Source organism: Centropristis striata, chromosome 11 (genome assembly GCF_030273125.1).
Source record: "Centropristis striata isolate RG_2023a ecotype Rhode Island chromosome 11, C.striata_1.0, whole genome shotgun sequence".
NCBI classification, from domain to species: Eukaryota; Metazoa; Chordata; class Actinopteri; order Perciformes; family Serranidae; genus Centropristis; species Centropristis striata.
In genome coordinates this window covers 2,145,105-2,166,196 of record NC_081527.1, presented here as the reverse complement: position 1 = coordinate 2,166,196, position 21,092 = coordinate 2,145,105, and the positions used below count along the sequence as shown (strand labels likewise).

The 21,092-nt window shown below is 38.9% G+C and overlaps 1 protein-coding gene across 1 annotated transcript; it reads left to right on the top strand.

The window, feature by feature from the left end:
* Positions 1–8,939: 8,939 nt before the first annotated feature.
* LOC131980149 (adhesive plaque matrix protein-like) lies at positions 8,940–13,233 on the top strand. The gene is made up of 2 exons (XM_059344334.1): positions 8,940–8,958; positions 11,552–13,233. The coding sequence occupies exons 1-2, from the start codon at positions 8,940–8,942 to the stop codon at positions 13,231–13,233; spliced, it is 1,701 nt and encodes a 566-aa protein (XP_059200317.1).
* The last annotated feature ends 7,859 nt before the right edge of the window (positions 13,234–21,092 follow it).

Here is a 21,092-nt window from a genome sequence, read left to right as displayed (position 1 = left end):
TGTTGCTGCAGTGCTAAGGACTTAGCATGCTAGCTCGGACCAAGGTTATAATAGTTTTGGATTTTTCTTTAGTTTTAGTTTTAATTTCGTTGTGAATTTTTGTTTTCAAATTCAGTTAGTTTTAGTTAGTTTTAGGAGTGAGTTTGCTAGTTTTAGTTCAGTTCTTATTTTTTGAAAATGCTTAGTTTTAGTTTAGTTTTTATTAGTTTTAGTGTTAGTTTTTTTGTAATGGGCTATATGTTGGGTGCCAGATTCAAAGAGGTCATAACATTTTTTGCCTTTATTTCCTTTGGTTTATCATCTTAGCCCCAATAAGGTTATTAACTCTCACAGTTCCAGGTGATTTGAATTTTGGTTTGAGTGTAGACATTCCAGTCTCAGTAAACATATTCACCATGTGTTGCATGTTCAAATAGAAACACTGAATTATGAATGGAAAAAGTTGACAAAAAAAAACTAAAACTAAGGACATTTTCACTATAATTTTAGTTAGTTTTAGTTAGTTTTGTAACCACAAAAAACAGTTTCAGTTAGTTATGGTTTTTTAAAAAACTCTATTTTTTATTTTTATTTCAGTTAACGAAAATGTTTTTTCAATTCTAGTTTTCGTTATTTCGTTAGTTTTCGTTAACTATAATAACCTTGGCTCGGACACAATAATCCAATAACCGTGACTTTACTCATTTTAAGGTTTAATAACAACAAATAATAATTCATGCAATGTTCTCTAGTTAGTTTTAAAATACTACAAAGAGTAGACATAGGTTGGGAAACAGGTCTACACTGTAAAAAAAAAAAAAAAAGTCTGTAGATTTTACGGTGAAAAACTGCTAAACCATGACAGTAAAAAAGACATAAAATGAAACGTAAATAGATACATCAGCCAAAACAGTATTTTTTTTTTATTTTTTATTTTTTTTAAAATACATTACTCCACTGTTAATTACACTGGCACCATGTTTGTAACAAAACTATACTGTAATATATATACAATCCATCATTTTTGCATTTATCTTTTGTAAAAATACTTTTTCTAACTGTTAAATTAAACACAATATCTCTACAGAAATATACTGTAATATTTAATGGTGAAAAGTATTTTCTTGTCAATTATATGGCAGAACAGCGTTTCTTTTGATGGAAAACCTTTATTTTTACAGTAAAATATGGAATAAAATGGCAATCTTAAACAGGAAATCAACAGTGCTAATATCATTTTACCATGATATTACAAAAAGTTGCACCGTATTTATTACGGTATGAAGGAATAAAGTACTACTACAGTGCCGTAGCGGTCATTCTCCGGCTGCAATGATGGTGCAGAGTTGCTAGTGATGGGTCGTTCGCAAATGATTAGTTCAAAAAATATGAAACGTTTATGTAGCAGGTTGGAAAATGCTACAAGTTAAGTATTTATTCAAACAGACATCCCCTCTATTTTTTGTAATAACGGAACTATTCTAACATTCAGGAGTTTTTAAATAAAAACTAAACATGTAGTATTTCCCAACCTACTACACTTCCACAGGTAAAGTTACACCAAGCTTCACACATTCTGGTGAAACTTTTAGCCCTCAGCTATCCTGCTACATTGCTTCAGAGTGATGTCTGAGAAGTTTTTCCTTCCAGCTTAGGGAACTCTCTCACAGAGCTTTAAAAAAATGAGCTACAGGCAATATTTCACGTGCTATTTGTTGCAGGCAGGTTGGATTGATTGTTGATGAGGAGAAGGAGAGAGTCAGGGGAAAGCCCAAGGAAGGAAACCTGTCCTGGATTAATACTGTCCTTATTATCTGTATCTCACTAGAAGCTGTTAGAGCAGGGGTCTCAAACTTAAATTACCTGGGGGCCGCTGGAGGCCAAAAAAAGATACAAAATGACAGAAAAAAGCTAAATTACTTCAAGAAGAAACTAAATTACTTTAAGAAGAAACAAAATGACCAAAAAGACACAGAATTACCAAAAAAGACACAAAATTACTAAAAAAAGACACAAAATTACCAAAAAAGACACAAAATTACTAAAAAAAGACACAAAATTACCAAAAAAAATAAATTACTGAAAGAAGAAACACAATTATTTGAAAAAGACACAAAATTATTTTAAAGAGCCACAAAATTATTAAAAAAAGACACAAAATTACTAAAAAAGACAGAATTATTAAAAAAAGACACAAAATTTCCAAAAAAGACACAAAATTATTTTAAAAAAGACACAAAATTACTCAAAAAAAGACAGAATTATTAAAAAAAGACACAAAATGACCAAAAAAAAGTAATTAAAGGGACCTTCCACACACAACACGGTAAAGTGCCATTCATATAAAACTCACATTAAACTTTCATATCAAGGTGGGGGCCACAAAATATCGTCACGAGGGCCACAATTGGCCCGCAGGCCGCCAGTTTGAGACCCGTTTGTTAGAGTCTCTGCTGGACTCAGGCCACATAGCAGAGACTCCACACAGTCCACAGCAGAACACAAAGACGGCTCAGTGGTGGAGGAGCAGGACCTCTAATGCCTGAAGCATGCACTTTAATATTATGTGATTTTTTTCCTATGTTATCCAGGGTTCATACCAGCCTGGGTATACCCAGACTGCCTTGCGCGCTCAAATTTAATTTCGAACCTCCAGGCGGTCTGGAAACCAGGGCAGTTTCTTAGCCCTGTTTTAGGGATCCAATCACAGAGCGGGGAGGGACGGCAAGACGATGACGCGTACTACTGGACACTTGGAAGCTTGAGGACAGCTCATATCCAGTCGTGGAAAGTAACTAAGTAGCCTACATTGACTCAAGTACTGTACATAATTAGCACATGGCTAACTTATGCTAGGGGCTAACTGATCCTAGCGGCTAACTGATGCTAGCGGCTAACTGATGCTAGCGGCCAACTGATGCTAGCGGCCAACTGATGCTAGCGGCCAACTGATGCTAGCGGCTAACTTATGCTAGGGGCTAACTGATGCTAGCGGCTAACTTATGCTAGCGGCTAACTGATCCTAGCGGCTAACTGATGCTAGCGGCTAACTTATGCTAGCGGCTAACTGATCCTAGCGGCTAACTGATGCTAGCGGCTAACTGATGCTAGCGGCCAACTGATGCTAGCGGCCAACTGATGCTAGCGGCTAACTGATGCTAGGGGCTAACTGATGCTAGCGGCTAACTTATGCTAGCGGCTAACTGATCCTAGCGGCTAACTGATGCTAGCGGCTAACTGATGCTAGCAGCTAACTGATGCTAGCGGCCAACTGATGCTAGCGGCCAACTGATGCTAGCGGCTAACTGATGCTAACGGCGCTGCTTGTTACAGCTACAAGAGTAGCCATTACCGTATCGCAACATTAGCTGACATTTCATAGCAGCGTTACAATCGTGCCAATTCAGCACATTGCAGAAGTTAGCAGAAGTAAGGATTAAAAGTTATTACAATGTAAAATTATAAGTTAGTACAACTTACAGTTAAGTTGACAAAAATCTGAATTTTGAGCAAACTCAAAAACAAAACTTGAAATATTTAATTTAATTGTCCAACTTAAAATGTTATCTAAGTTTGTTGCCTTGAAATTTTGAGTTCACCTAATTTTTCTTTTTTTGCAGTGTAACTTTGTGTCCCAGGTGCTTTTTGTTAGTGTCCCCAGGAGGACAACAACAGGACATCCTGCTCCTCCAGAGCTGCCTTCAGAACATTATAACACTTCTCTTTCTGCTTTCACTGAGGAGGAGGAGGAGGAGGAGGATGAGGAGGAGGAGGAGGAGGAGGAGGAGGAGGCTGTCTGCTTCCTTTGACTTTTTTTCTGTAGATCCTGCTCATATTATCTGGTCGAGGTGCTTATTGTCCGTTGGCTCGATCAGCATGCCACTCCAACAACACAGAAGGAATTTTAAAGTTTAAAGTTTCCTCCTTGAGTTATTTTGTAGTCGTCTTGTGGTTTGATTGATTCCAGAGTGTGTGAAGGGTCATAAAGTCGTTACATTTCATCTTGAGGAGACACTCTGCATTATTCATAGACTGACAAATAGTAATACTCCCATTTAAAATCACCTGAGAACTCTCTGTACACGTTTTTACGTTACAACTTGAATATCAGACACAACGCCGTGAGACTTCACATGTCAAATAAACACAGAAATACAGGCAGAAGCCCAAACACACAGTACAGGTAAGAATTTACCACAAGCCTTAGAATGGACATAAAACTGTCTAGATTAACATCAATAATAAGTCATAATGAGCATTTATTTATATGATTTTGTCAGAATGCAGATGAGAGGCTGGAACCCGAAGAAATATCTCAGGAGATTTGGAACGGGAAGCTATAGCCTAGCAAGGAAAACTCAACTTGAAGTTGGCTAAATTTAGAGGTTAGGCCCGAGCTGTTTATTTATTTGTTTATTTATTAAGGATCCCCATTAGCTGGTACCTTAGTAACCAGCTAGTCTTCCTGGGGTCCACAGGTACAGCACAGAATATACAGAAAAAACATATTCTCAATTTATCAAACATTTACAGGTAAGGTCAATCACAATAAACCTAAAAAGGGTAAGAAAAGGAAAGGTAAGAACAACATTTAAAAATGTACAGCTTGTATAAAATAAAATTTCACTTTCTTTTTAAATACCTGTTTACTTTCAGTGCAACAGAGGTAGTGAGGCAGATTATTCCACAGAGTAATTGCTCTATAGATAAAAGATGGCGATAAGGCCTTTGTTCTTGGGTGAGGCACTTCAAGCTGACCGTTACTGGACCCTCTAGTGCTATAGTTGTGCAAGGAGTTTCTACACACAATTTGATTAATTAAAAAGTCAGGCGCTTCATTAATCCACTAATATGTGATGCACATATTAGTGGACTAAAATGTTTTTAAAACGTTTTAACTGCCATTATAATAGACATATTTTTACAATTGAAGAATACAAATTGCTTTGGGCCTACACCAATGATAAATGAAATTTAAAATGTAAAGAAATAAACGTTTCATTTTGCCACAGGGAGCCACTGAGGACAGCCTACCCGTCCTAGATGAACTAAAACAATTTAGCACCACTGCATCCAAACTAACATTATGTGCTATATTCTTGTCATGCAGCAGCAACATTTCCAGTAAGCCATTGGTTCAGCCATTGCTGTCTAAGCCTCATGGGAGATACAGAATGTTTCTGTCCTTTTTTACTGGTACCTGTTGCAGGTAAAGGGCCTTGAGCACTAGTGAGCTCTTGATAAAACTTTTGGTAAGTGACTGAAGTTTGAGAGAAAGACTCAAACTTTTGAGAGAAGGCTTTTATACATGCAAGTCTGCAAATGTTAGGAAGGAAAAGACAATCTAAAGAAGGAGTTGTTTGGTGGTGTGGGGGAGATTTGTGCGGCTGATTCATTCAGTATGCAGCTGAGGTTAAGAAGCTGAGCAGAGTCAGAGAAGTGTGAAGAAAGAAGCCCCCCTCAGTGCTGAGACTATATACCGGCCCGTCACGGAAGGCTTCTTTGTATAGACGAGAGTCCGTCTAGGCACCTCTCACTGGGAGACACAGATATCTATAATTCTGCAACCATTGCACCATTCTCTCTGTGGCTTAAAACAGAAGCCTGCATGCTTTCAGTAAACTCACTTTCTGTTTTCGAAGGTATAGAGCGACAACATGAATCTGTGTGGGAGGAGGTGATGGAAGTGGAAATCTCAAGTCATTTTAAAGTATATGGAAGACGAATTCACTGGGGGAAAGAGAACTGAAATGATATGTGTATATACCTGAACACTCACAAAGTGTCATCACAGGGTTCTCACTAGTGCTTCAATCAGGCAATTAATAAAGGAAAACACAAGCTGTGGCCCGAGGTCTGAAACACTGATGACAAGGACGTCTTTATCATCAGTAGGGCTGTTTCCATTACCGGACAATACCCAGAATGAGGCGGGTCTCACTCGCCGAAACGCCCCTAATTTGAATATTAGCCGTCCGGAGCGGGATTTTGTTGGGACTTTTTTCGTCCCTGTAGAAGAGCAGGGTCTTTTTTCTCCTCTGAAAACAGCCTGGTTACTGATTGGATAGAACGCTAAGCAGGATGTGATGTAGTACTCTACACGACAACAACACACAACATTTTTTAAAAGCCCGCAATGCAGTGTTCCCAACTTAACGACTTTGTTACTAAATATAGAAACTTTTCAGACCCCCTTAGAGACTATTTTTCAAGAAAGCAACTGGAGACAAATCCAGCGACTCCTTCTTATTCTTCTTAACGAGTCACTAATGAGCTGGAGGCCGGCTCGTTAAGAAGAGCCGCCGTTAGCGGCAGTTAGCTACAGTTAGCTACAGTTAGCTCTGTAGCAGTACAGTGTGTATGTGCTAACAGGCTAACAGTTAGCTCTGTAGCAGTACAGTGTGTATGTGCTAACAGGCTAACAGTTAGCTCTGTAGCAGTACAGTGTGTATGTGCTAACAGGCTAACAGTTAGCTCTGTAGCAGTACAGTGTGTATGTGCTGCTGCTGCAGGAGGTGTTCACTTAGCGTTTGTCTACAACAAGCACCTGACTTAAGCTGCAAGCATTTAATTTATGTATCATGTACCTATTATTGTAATTGTTATGAGAATGTTTGTATTCTTTTGTGCTTTATGTGTTTTAATGTAGTTTTCACGGCTCAATAAATGTCCGTAAAAAGAATCCGCGTTGAGCTAGTCTTTACATTTCGAGTGCTAACAGGCTAACAGTTAGCTCTGTAGCAGCACAGTGTGTATATGCTGCAGCAGTATCTGTTCATTTAGCGACCTCTGTTTGTTTACAACAAGCACCAGACTCTCAGTGCACAGTTAGCGATGCCGGTTTGTTTACGATCAGCTGCAGACGATGTGCACAGTTAGCGACGGTGGCTGCAGTTGTTGTGCACGCTGCAGATTGAATGACTGTCGGACCAAGTGGGTGAAATGCTGTTCCTTAATGATGTAGCTCTTTATCGCCTGTTTTACTCATTTACTCATAATGAACCATAATGCAGTGTTGAAGAAGACTTGAACTAGTGATTGAGACCATAAAGATATTAGGAACATGTTTTCTGAGGTAATAAATCAAGTGAGAAGTAGGCAATTTTTTCATGCAGTTCTTATTGAACCAGTGGAGTTGCCCCCTGCTGGCCATTAGACAGAATGCAGCTCGTCAGTAATACATTAATGCCATTTATTCATCTTTCTATGCTTTTGTTGTCCAAATCCTACAGTTTGAGACAGAAAATATGGTAATTTGTCTCATTGGGACAAACAGTTAATCTATAATTCTGTCATGGATCCCTCAGTGGTGCTCAGTCAATTAAATTAGAATATGAGCTGCTTTATTTGAAAAGAAAAAGGTAAGAAATAACACCAAACAAACTGGATGTTACTAAAACAAAAACATATTCATGGCTTCCTACCTTAAACCTTAAATGAATATGAGTTTAGCACGAGACAAAAAAAGGTTCCATTGTGTGAAAACGTGTGAAAATACACCTTGGTCTCCGTTTGGTTGACGTAATCTGCCTCAGGCTTTTGCAGGGCTTTGCTTTGAACACACACACACACACACACACACATACACACACACACAGCAGTTTGAAGCTGGATGGTAAAATGATGCTGCAGTTTATTCTAAAAGAAAGCTTGGCATGCCGCCTTGACTGGACATTTGTGGAAATATGGGCCACCTGGAAAGGACAAGATAAGTGCAGCTGGATGTCAGTCTGCCTGTTCCTGCTGCTTACACCGTCCATCTCAAAGCACAACTAAAACCTCGTTGTTATACAGTGTAGGTTATTATCCTGGCTCCATTTCTATGTTTTTGGGTTTTTTTTCTTCTTGTCTTGAATGAAATATTAACCAGTCTAAAACAGCATGATGGTACAAGTAGAAATCCATTGTTGAAATGGCAATGAGACCATTATTTTCAGTGACAGTAGCAACATACTTCCACTTTTCAATGCAGTCTTTAGAAATGTTTCAATGTTTTCCCGCCTTTTTATTTAACAGGACACCCACTGTTGCTATAACGACAGCTATACAGCTGAATGTCTGAGTCCGCCACTGACAAAGGCACTAGCTCTTCCACCAACGTTACCCAACTAACTGCCAGTTAGTAAAATGGAAAATGGTGTTCCAAACTTCATGAGATATTGTGTTACAAAGTTTAGTTTTCTTCATTATGGGCGTTGTACAGGCTTAAACTGGTTTGATATTATGCAAACTGGCTGGACAGACATTTAATTATGTATGAAACATAAGTATTTCTGTTAAACATGAGCGTTAAAATCGACTGAAATCGGCTATAAAAATAAGGCTTGATTTAATTTAAAATAAGTTAAAATTGCATGAAAAGTACATGACATGTCTAAAACCTGTATGTTAATTTAGGTTAAAGTGAAGTGGGTTAAATGTAGAACTCCATTTGTTTGTTCAATGGCTAATTTACCCCATTTATTTAAGTTAAATATTTTGTGGATAATTGGTTAATGTATGTTTAAAATATATTTACCTTACCTGTTTAAAATATTCTTACCTTTACCTGTTAAACATACTTGCCTTTACTTACCTGTACCTTTTTCGTTGGCGATTGCTTTTATTTACAATTTTTTATTCTTGTGTTTTAAAGGTTTTTTACCTGCACTAACTCCAAATAAAAAGAGTGAAATACACTTGATATTTGCATTTTAACACATTCTGGCAGAAGTATCCAACTTTTATGTTTCCTCAGCCCTATGATCCAACTTTTATTATAATGTTTCCACCCATAGACTTAACCTGGGCGGCTGCTGAGGTATGTTTATGACTGTTAAAGTATTAGCATTAGATATTAGCATTTTTCAATTTTTGGTTTTGTATGTTTTTTTCTTTTTTAATCTCTCTGGAAAATAACTAGCTACAACAGGTAGCAAGCTGTGATTGATTGTCTCTGCTCACTCTATTACACCTACTCTATGGTCACCACGGAGACTGGTAACACAAGTAACGTTAGAGCATGTCGACACGGTGTAATATGACAACGTGATTAATATAGTGTTAGAGCCGGGGCTCTTAAAGCCTCAGGCACTCTGCACTTGTTCTTTTGTTCTATACTTGTTTTTGACAAAAGACTCAAAACAACTGAATACATTTTACCATCTACTGAAAGAACAATAGCCAAATGCAATGAGCAGCTGGACTTATGGACCCAGTCAGAACCAACAAGTTCATCTTTTCACAGTTTTCTTCTGGGTGTGGGATCCACCCCTACAATAGGTTGGACTTTGTCGCAATTGGTCAATTTTGGATGGTGACACAGTAGCCAACCCATACCGGTCACCTTGTGATATTTAATTTCACAACTAGGCACCTTCCCTTTCTTAATTCCCTTTTTTGAGGCCTATGTGTCTTTAATGTATGATGTGTCTTTTATGTATGACTTTTAGTGCCTTTTTTTAGGCCTATTGTGTCTTTTATGTATGTTTCTTACTTCCCTTTTTTGAGGCCTATTGTGTCTTGTATGCATGTTTTTTTAGTTCCATTTTTGAGACCTATGGTGTCTTGTATATATGTTTCTTAGTTCCCTTTTTTGAGGGTAATGGTGTCTTGTATGCATGTTTCTTAGTTCCCTTTTTGAGGTTTATGGTGGCTTGTATGTATGTTACTTAGTTCCCTTTTTTGAGGCCTATGGTGTTTTGTATGTTGTATGTTTTTTACTGAAATAGCTGCACCCTGATCTAGTTCTAACCGATTTTCAGGAAATGTTCAGTATGAAGGCACAATGTGCTCTCTTTAACCTAAAGCCAAATAGAGGAAGTGAGTCTTGCTCAGTATTAGGGCAGGATGTGCCCTCTTGACCTGCAGTTCAATAGAGGAAGTGAGCCTTAAATGTTCGTTGAACAGCTCTTCTGCAAAGTCACCAAAGTTTTTTAACAAATAATAGTTTTAACACTTCAGTTACAGCCAACATGAAGTAGAGGTGGAAGATGAGCACTGGGCATGATGTGTGTGTTCACTGGGAATTGAATGCTATTTCTTGAGATGACGCTAAACATGGCAGTCCGAAGGAAAACTAAAAATACACCAATATGGACACATTGTGGACAAAATGTAAGCCTCACTCTCTCAGTTTATTTTTGGTTGGCAACGCAGCTAAGAGGTGCATTTCTGCCACAAAGCTTCCTCCTACAGTCCAAAAACATGCAGCTTAGGTTTAATTGGTGACTCTAAATTGCCCGTAGGAGTGAATGAGAGCGTGATTGTCTGACTCCAGCAGAGTTCGGATAATATCGAACATATCCACACGAGGGCAATGTGGTGGCTTAGACAGTTTTAACTTTGGTTTTTAGTAACTCTGTAATGAATTGCTCCACCATAGACAGGAGGCAACGTACTGTAGACCAACCAGAACTAATCACTGGCTTCCCACAGATGAACACGGCCAGTTGTGTTTAATGGGACCAAACATATTAACACCTAGCATGAGTAATGACCATAGACTGTATAAATAAGGTCATGACTCATGAGCTGTATGTGGGAACTTTAAAAAAAGCCAAAAGCAGATATTAACCTACAAGAATTAGTAACTTCTAAATCACTTTTTTGTTTATTTCATCCTTATATCCATAATGATGATCTTGATTGTTGATAGTGTTAATTGGCACACTGCTTGCTGTTGCAATTTAAGCAGAAAAGTGCCTTTTTAATTTGAAGGTAATTACCTGAAAAATTGTAGCTCCTTTATTCATCTTTTCCATTACCATCTAATCTCAGTAATTACATAGACTACTTTACAGCGTTTGCATGCAGATCCAAAGATAAAGATGGTAAAAACTTATTTCCAAACACAGTTAAGAACTCATGTTTGATTACTCTGCAGCAGATGTTTAAATCTCAGTATAATGAGGAGTTTTTCTCCTTGCCATCTTCACTCAGAGCTCACAGTCATATAAAGCAGTTGTTCTCAACCTTTTTTAGTGGCGACCCCCAATCTAACATCATGTTGTCTCACTGAACAGAATCTCACAGTTCAGGTCAGACAAACTCAGTTGATACGACGAATTTTGGACAAATAATGAAGCAGACAACAACTAAAACATCTCTCTGTCTGTGCATTTATAATTAAAAAAAAATATTTTATTGTTACTTTTAATCTAATCCTTTGCTATCAGTTTAAAGGTCCATTCTGACCTCCTGAGTGTGTAACAGTCAGCTTCAAGCCAGAGACTCCTTGGAAAGTAACAACTTGATACTTTGGGATTTGTCAGAAAATACACAAAAATACACAAAAAATAATCCAATTGACCAAAAAATGACCACAAAAAGACACAAAATGACCAACAATTTACATAAAATTAAGCACAAAATGACTCAAATTGACCACAAAATGACCAGAAAAGACACAAATTGACAAAAAAAAGACACAACACCTACCGACCCTCCAACACACACCTACCGACCCTCCATCACACACCTACCGACCCTCCATCACACACCTACCGACCCTCCATCACACACCCACCGACCCTCCATCACACACCTACGACCCTCCGTCACACACCTACCGACCCTCCATCACACACCTAAGACCCTCCATCACACACCTACCGACCCTCCATCACACACCTACCGACCCTCCATCACACACCTACGACCCTCCATCACACACCTACCGACCCTCCATCACACACCCACCGACCCTCCATCACACACCTACCGACCCTCCGTCACACACCTACGACCCTCCGTCACACACCGACCGAACCTCCATCACACACCCACCGAACCTCCATCACACACCCACCGACACTCCGTCACACACCTACGACCCTCCGTCACACACCTACGACCCTCCATCACACACCTACCGACCCTCCATCACACACCTACGACCCTCCATCACACACCTACCGACCCTCCATCACACACCAACCGACCCTCCATCACACACCAACAGACCGTCCTTCACACACCTACGACCCTCCATCACACACCCACCGACCCTCCACCACACACCTACGACCCTCCATCACACACCCACCGACCCTCCATCGCACACCCACCGACCCTCCAACACACACCTACCGACCCTCCATCACACACCTACCGACCCTCCATCACACACCAACCGACCCTCCATCACACACCTACCGACCCTCCATCACACTCCTACAGCCCCTCCATCACACACCTACAGACCCTCCATCACACACCTACCGACCCTCCATCACACACCTACAGCCCCTCCATCACACACCTACAGCCCCTCCATCACACACCTACCGACCCTCCATCACACACCTACAGACCCTCCATCACACACCTACAGACCCTCCATCACACACCTACCGACCCTCCATCACACACCTACAGACCCTCCATCACACACCTACCGACCCTCCATCACACACCTACGACCCTCCATCACACACCTACGACCCTCCATCACACACCTACGACCCTCCATCACACACCTACCGACCCTCCAACACACACCTACAGACCCTCCATCACACACCCACCGACCCTCCATCACACACCTACCGACCCTCCAACACACACCTACAGACCCTCCATCACACACCCACCGACCCTCCATCACACACCCACCGACCCTCCAACACACACCTACAGACCCTCCATCACACACCCACCGACCCTCCATCACACACCTACAGACCCTCCATCACACACCCACCGACCCTCCAACACACACCTACAGACCCTCCATCACACACCTACCGACCCTCCACCACACACCTACAGACCCTCCATCACACACCTACCGACCCTCCATCACACACCTACAGACCCTCCATCACACACCTACAGACCCTCCATCACACACCTACAGACCCTCCATCACACACCTACCGACCCTCCATCACACACCTACCGACCCTCCGTCACACACCAACCGACCCTCCGTCACACACCTATGACCCTCCATCACACACCTACCGACCCTCCATCACACACCTACGACCCTCCATCACACACCTACCGACCCTCCAACACACACCTACAGACCCTCCGTCACACACCTACCGACCCTTCGTCACACACCTACCGACCCTCCGTCACACACCTACAGACCCTCCATCACACACCTACCGACCCTCCATCACACACCCACAGACCCTCCATCACACACCTACGACCCTCCATCACACACCCACGGACCCTCCATCACACACCTACCAACCCTCCATCCCACACCTACCGACCCTCCATCACACACCCACCGACCCTCCAACACACTCCATCTGAAAAAACATGTTCCTGAATTTGCTCAGGCAGACTTCCAGTCGGTGTGTTCCTGCTACCTGTGGATTCCTTAATCCTCAAAGTCCCTTTGAATCAAATCACTCAATGTTGCTACAGGCAGGTAAGTAACAAACACACACACACACACACACACACACACACACACACACACACACAAACACACACACACACAGTGATAGAACCATCATTGATTCCAGTGTGTGGACTGAACAGAAGAGGTGCACTTTGAAATCCAGGCAGTATTCATCAACTGTGAAGGTCAGCTACAGGCCTTTCTATTACTCTGTGTGCTGCACACTGATGAGGCGTCCCACCTTACATTACTCACCTGAAGTTACTCTGAAAGCAGCCATGGAGGACGCTGATTGATAGATGGATACACTCAGCTCTGGCCATGTGAAAGCTTTAGAAAAAACACGTGAAAGAAAAAGTGTTTTGACTTGAGTGAAAGATTGCATCATCTGTTCTGTTCTTTGGCTTTAAAAGCTGCACCAGGGGTCATCAATTATTTTATCCAAGGGCCAGACACCGTGGGGGATGAACGTTCAAATAAAGAAAATATAATGTACTTATGCCCAGTTAGTAGTGAAGTGACAACGAAGCTTCATGAACCATTTTCTTTATTTTTTTTACCTCACTAGATGGCGATCTTGGCTTAAAAAAAGGCTCTAGAAATGGTAATTCAGAGTTTTCAGCCCTTTGTTGAACAAAGAGCGCCATCTAGTGGGCTCAGAAAATAAACACAATGGTTCATGAAGCTTCGTTGTCACTTCACTAATAATTCCCCTTTGCATTAAGTATACAGAAAAAAATAGATTTTATTTTCCATCAGTGACAATATATCAAACATTGGCATTTTATTTTGAAGGGTTCAAATTGAATTTTTTTTTTATGTATTTGTATATATATATATATATATTTGTATATATATTTTTTTTCCATTTTATTATTTTTTTTGTTTTTTCTCCATTTAGAGCATATTTGGTAGGGATGTTGATGAAAAATGTTACTCACTGAAAGAGGAAAAAATATTAATATGTAGTATTTGTAGAGCAGTTTAATGAGGGGCAATAAAAAAATGTAATCTAAAAATAAATGTGCTGATGAATACTGGCATGATGATGATGACTTTTTTTTACTTATTTTTAATAAAAAAACAATATTTTTTCTACTGTGCTTGGACTCACTGTTTTAGGGATCCATTGTGCTTCATATATGTTCATAAATCACGCCAACACTCGTTCAAATAAACTGTCATTAAGTGAAAATACAGTGAAAGGCTCAAAGTTATGAGACCAAACCGCTAAACCTCCTTTTATTATATCTATATAACGTTATATATAACCTTATTGACACGTTGCCGTGGATACGCATTGTTCTGAATCTCTTCTGATGACAGCTTGTCTCGTTAGTGACCTGTCAATCAAAGGTAGCCCCGCCCCAAATCATACGATTCTTTATCTTCTATTTTCTTCTAAATGGGGCCATTATTTACACTACTAACATCAGATTGTCTTGAGGAAGATTTTTTACTAGTGATTGAGACCATAGTGTTGTCCTAAAAAACATTTCTGAGCTAATAAATCAAGGGAGAAGTTTTCTCATTTTGCATTGAAATGAATGGAACAAAATGCTTTTGCAGCCAAACTTAGCGCCCCCTGCTGGAAATTTTCGATAGAACGTCACTCGCCCTTAAACAAACAAGCCTCCATACGTGCTTCATAAAAAAAGTGTTCTTGTCTTGGCTGTGATGTGCTGAGAGCAGCTGGCTCTCCAGGATGCACCAGAATATGTTATCGAGGAAAGCACAGATAATGCAAAAGAAATTAATATTTGCAACAGAAACTTGCGACTTACTATTCAGAGGGTTCAGCCTCTTGATTGTTCTGTGCTCCCCAGTTTAAAAGGAGCCGTGGTTGGGTTCAGACACTTCATAAAACATAGAAATAAAAAGGAAAAGAGAGACAGAAAGAGAGAGAGATTAAAAGTGTAGTATGAGGATGTGTATTTATCATAAATACTAACGCTCACTGGCCACTTTAATAACTAGACAATGCAATTAGACATGTAGACATGTCGACGAGCTGCTGGAGTTCAAAGTGAGTATCAGGATGAGGAAGAAAGGTGGTTTAAGTGACTTTGAATGTGGTTGTTGGTGTCTCAAACTCAAATTACTTGGGGCTGCTGGAGGCAGTATCAGAATGACCAAAAAGACACAAAATGACCAAAAAAAGACACAAAATGACTGAAAAAACACTAAATTACTTTAAAAAGACAAAAAATAACAAAAAAAATACACAGAATTACCAAAAAGGACACTAAGTTACTTTAAAAGAGACGAGTCTCAAACTCGCAGCCGCGGCTGTTCGTCATTTTGTGTCTTTTTTTGTGGTAATTTTGTGTCTTATTTAATATTTGTGTTGTCTTTTTTTCAATAATTTTGTGTCTTTTTTGGTAATTTTGTGTCTTTTTTAATAAGTTTGTATATTTTTTACTATTGCGTTGTCTTTTTTAATAATTGTGTGTCTTTTTTGGTAATTGTGTGTCTTTTTTTGGTAATTTTGTGTCTTTTTGTGTCTTTTTTTTGGTCATTTTATATCTTTTTTTAGTAATTTTGTGTCTTGTTTTGGTCATTTTGTATCTTTTTTAAGTAAGTTAGTTTTTTCTGTCATTTTGTGCCTTTTTTTGGTTATTTTGATTCTGCCTCCAGCGGCCCCCAGGTGTTTTGAGTTTGAGACCGCTGCTTTACAGGCAATAGAAAAAAAAAAAAATAGACATATACATAAACATACATACAACAAACTTCGGATGGAGAAGCGGCGAACGAACAAGCCTTGTTGTCTTTGAACAGCTGCCACTGTATTTTGTGTTTCTCAATAAAAAAGTACAAAGCATAATCCAATCAGCAAAAGACAAAAGGTTCCGAATAGATAGAGATCTTCTATGTCCTCCACGGAGAGAGCTGCCAGGCACATGACAAATCCATGATTTTTTTTTTACTTTGAGCACAGAGAGTCTTCCAAAGTAAGACAGAAGACAAGAAAAAAAATCACAGTTTCTTCTTTCTATTTGAGGTTGAATTGACTTAATGATAGACGGGGTTTACACAATGAATAAACATTGGGGCTATAAAGTATTCATGCGACCCTGATGGACGTCCTGAGTGTGTTGGAGACATGAGCTTAACAGGAAAGATTTCCATTCATTAGTAATGTAGTTCCACAATATGTACATCTGATTAACACCTCCTGCTTCTCTTTTCATTCTTATTCCTCATCTTTCTCTCCAACATTCCTTTTTTTTTTTTTTTTAAACATTTTACATGACTTGATTGCGCCTTTCCTGCAGTGGTGCTACACTCTGTTGCCCACTGCTGGAAAAAAAACTGCTTTTATATGGAATAATGAACAACAGAAGGATGAGAACCTGTCAACCAGAGCCCTTTATATGCCATGTAATATTTACTATACTCGTGTTTGGTATTTGGTACTTTCTCAGCACAACTTCAACATGATCTGACTGTTATTTTTGCAATTTAACCCACTTTATTAACATATTGAGCCCAAAAATACACAAAAATCATGAAATCTGAAATAAAATTCTACCATTTATGACAATAAAAACTACAAATATACTCAATGAACTGTTTTGGACCTGAAAAATGTAAACATAGATTGCAAATATGAACATATGAAGGTGAAATTCAAATATAATACACAAATAGATGACAAAAATGACTAAAAAAGACACAAAATGAAAAAAAAAGTAGATGTAAAAATGATCAAAAAAGACAGGAGATGACAAAAAATGCAGTCTTGAAAAAGGTTATTAGACAGTTGTTTTCTCTAATTTCTTGTTCATTTTAATGTCTGGTTCAACTAAAGGTTAATTTGTTTTGGACAAATATAATGATAACAACAAAAATAGCTGATAAGAGTTTAATTTAAGAGCTGATATCTAGACATTTAACATGGTTTTATTGATGATAACCAAAATCATTATCAAGGTCATTATTATTATTATTATTATTATTATACAGACATTAAGCTACAATGGACCTCCTGAATGTTACTGACTGTATGATGTGACACAGATTAAAGGAACATGTGTTACAGTAAATGCCAGACAAATGCCAAGCTGTGAAAAGAACAGAGGCTGAACTGATATTACCTTTCTAGTGGTTGTTAAATCAATTTATAAATGTCATCTTTCTGTCTCATAAAACATCAGCTGTGCTTTTCATTTCATTCGTCAGTTGTTGAGCAAGTTCTCTTGCATTCATAAAAAGCAGATCACCGTAGTCCAGTAGAGGCAAGAAAGTTGCAGAAATCAAATATTTCCTTGTCAGATAGGATTCTTAATAAGAAACAAGTCTTGCTTCTCCTAAGTTCGTCAGTTACCAATGTTCTATCACAGTGGTAATTTTGTGTATTTTTTCTAAAAAAAAATTGTAGTAATTTAGTGTTTTTTCAGTCATTTTGTGTCTTTTTTGGGTAATTTTGTGTCTTTTTTGTGTCATTTTGTGTCTTTTTTTGATGATTTTGATACTGCGTCCAGCGGCCACCAGGTAAATTGACTCTGAAACCCCTGGATTAGAAGGTAATTAAAAATAATATCTGCAACATGACGAACTAGAAAATTTGCTCTGGGGAAATTGTGAAAGGGCCACGGGGGCTACTGCCGGTGTGTGTACACTATGATGAGATTCTTCAGAGATTTATAACAATTAATACTAGTAATGTTATGATACTATATAATATACAAGGAGCACACCTACAACAAGCATTCCTTTACAAGTATTTATTTATACAGCAACCTATGACCTTTAACCTCAAAATGTGTGTGTGTGTGTGTGTGTGTGTGTGTATCTGGAGGAGTTAAGCGCCCTTATGTGTGTGAGTGTATCTGTAACTGTAATCACATCAAAGCATCAAAGGCTTTGCGGTCGACCAATCAGAGCAGAGCAATCAACAGAATTAACTGACACCTGTTCTGGCTCAGTGACAGCAGAGGTGGACAGACTGGAATTTCTGGCCTCGAACAGAAAGCATTTTTGGCAAAACCATAATACCTATCATTGATCCGACTTCACTTTGAGCGTCCTGAGTTCTTCCTGAACGTCTACATATGTTTGTTTTTTTTAAGAAAAATGAAAAAATAGCTTTGTTAGAGCGATCTAAAAAAACTGTTCCATCTCCCTTTTTCAGAAGTCTTCCTGTGTTTTTAATATGGGAGCCAATGAGGCTGTTGGTGGTGTTGGTGGATCATCTGTGCGTCCTACGCCCAAACTATAACTCTGACAGCTTTACCAGAGGATTGTGAGTGAGAAGACTCATTTTCCTACGTTTCTATGTATAAATTATTTCTGTAGAGTGGAATTTGCGGCCTGGAGCGCAGTTTTAAAATTTATTTTTTGACAATTTTTTCTCTCCCTCTACACTCTGGCGATGATGTCACACACTGTGACACGAACATTTCGTGCAATACACACCCATTATAATCTCAGAATTTCTCCAAAAATGATCATGGTCATTGAACAGGGATTGATAAAAAACGATATGACCTATCAAAACGTGGATTAATACACCGATACACAAGACTTGTGTCTACTGTTTAAAGTTTAAATGGAGTCTCTAGGTGAAATTATGCCGGAGAAGTAGACGTTTAAAAATCTCCAATTATTGTTCTTTTTCACTCATTTTTTTCCAACCGTCCCATTCACTTCAATGCAAAATTCTGGGCAGTTTTTCACGATTTACGTCGTGAAAAATTCGTATTCTGTAGAGAAAAGTAATAGCACACCGATCCCGATCAAACCGCACGTTTTGATATATAATTTGTCCTGCAACTCTTTAAGTTGTAGGACTAGTAGCGGGACGAAATTGCGTCCAGAAGAGGAAGAAGAAGAAATCCACAGTATAACAGTAGTGCAGCACTGGTCCCTACAGCTAATGCTGGATGGGACCAGTGCTCGGAGCGATTGCCCCGAGGCCCTAACTAATGTCCATATCAAGGTTAAAACGTGTTTGTGTTTTGCAGGTACAGGTGTTGCTGGTCTGCAGGGTTGTGTGGTTGTGTGTTTGGGTGAATCAGCCTTGGATGATGTTTCTGTGTTGGCCTTTGGGACGGAGCTTCTTTAAAGGCCTGGCAGGATAACAGACTCTCAGCTCTCTCTGCACTCTGGAGGAGCCAGGTTGGCTCGTCCAACATACTCATTTTCTCCATGAGTTGTTTCAGCCGCTGCACACAGACAAACGTTAGTCATGGCAGAGAACCACGGCGCTGATTAATCTGGCAATGATGGAGAACAACACTCACTGGAAGCATTCTGCTGCTCTGCCAGCAGAGTTTGGTGCTCCGACTGAGCTCTGGCCAGACTTCATTTCAAAGACAAAAAAAAAAGTTTGCTGTTAATTTCAACAATAAACAGACTCTCAGGCTTTCAGGGGGAGAACGCCGGTATCTAGACATTTCACATGGTTTTTTTGGTAATGTTTTTGGTTATTATCAAGAATGTTTCCATGACTGTAGATGTAAAAATGACTAAAAAAGTCACCCAAAGACACAAAATGACCAAAAATACATGGAAAAAATGGCTAAAAAATACACAAAATGACAAAAAAGTAGATGTAGCAATGACTAAAAAAGACGCAAATGACAAAAAAATAGATGTATAAATGACTTAAAAAGTCACCAAATGACCAAAAGACACAAAATGACAAAAAATAGATGTAAAAATGACCAAAAAGTCACAAAATTACCAAAAGACACAAATTGACCAAAGATAGATGAAAAAAATATCACTAAAAAAGACGCATAATGACAAAACAATAGATGTAAAAAAGACCAAAAAGTCACAAAAGTCATACAATTAGCATTTAAACTGACTGATTTATTGAGAATCAAACACATAAAATTAGCTGAATGTACACGTTTGGTCACTAAGGTGCCTTGAGGGTTAATAGGGCACTTATTGAAATACTTGCAAACTTCAAATATCAACCCTAGAGAATATTGGAGGAAAATACATACAGCCAGAATATGTAAACCCTCCCCCCCAAGATTTGAAGTGGTGAATCTTAGAGAAAAAAGTTGTTTTTTCCCACTTTTTTTGACTTTACACGCATATTTGCCACTTTTATCTAGTAAATGTGCAACTTCTGTCTTGAAATATTACCTCCCTCCCCTCTTTGTACGACTGTTTCGTGCAGATTTTTTTTCTAAATTTTTCATTTTTACTTTGGAGGTAAAGTTAATATTACTATATTCACATTATAAAGTTTATATTACTATATTATTATCATGCTGATTGGTCAAATGTCATATTGTCACCGTCTGTGACGTAGCCTGATCTTTGCTGATATGCTGCTTAACAACAGAGCTCTAATTATTCTTCAATTCCACCAGCAGTATGGTTGATTCAATCAAAAATCAAAAACTTTGGTCATATGTAATTGGAAAATATAAGGCAATTAAACATTAATGTGAGTCAGACGGAGATTACACTGATTGTATCAACATTTTAAATGAGGAGATTGTTAAACTAATTGATTTTATTTCCTTGTGGACGTGGACGTAAAAAAAAAAAAAAAAAAGAGGTCACGTGGAGTGCTGCTGTCGACTTCACTCCAAGTTACAGACTTGAAACTTTCTCCAGTTTTTTGTTTGACGTTCCGAGGTCATGTAAAACCAAAGATATAATCCTTTTAATTTGATTGTACAAAATTATATTTATTCAAGTGTACAAGTAGGATGGGACGAGGCAGGCGTGTTGCCTGGTTGGTTGGTTGGTTGGTTGGTTGGTTGGTTGGTTGGTTGGTTGGTTGGTTGGTTGGTTGGTT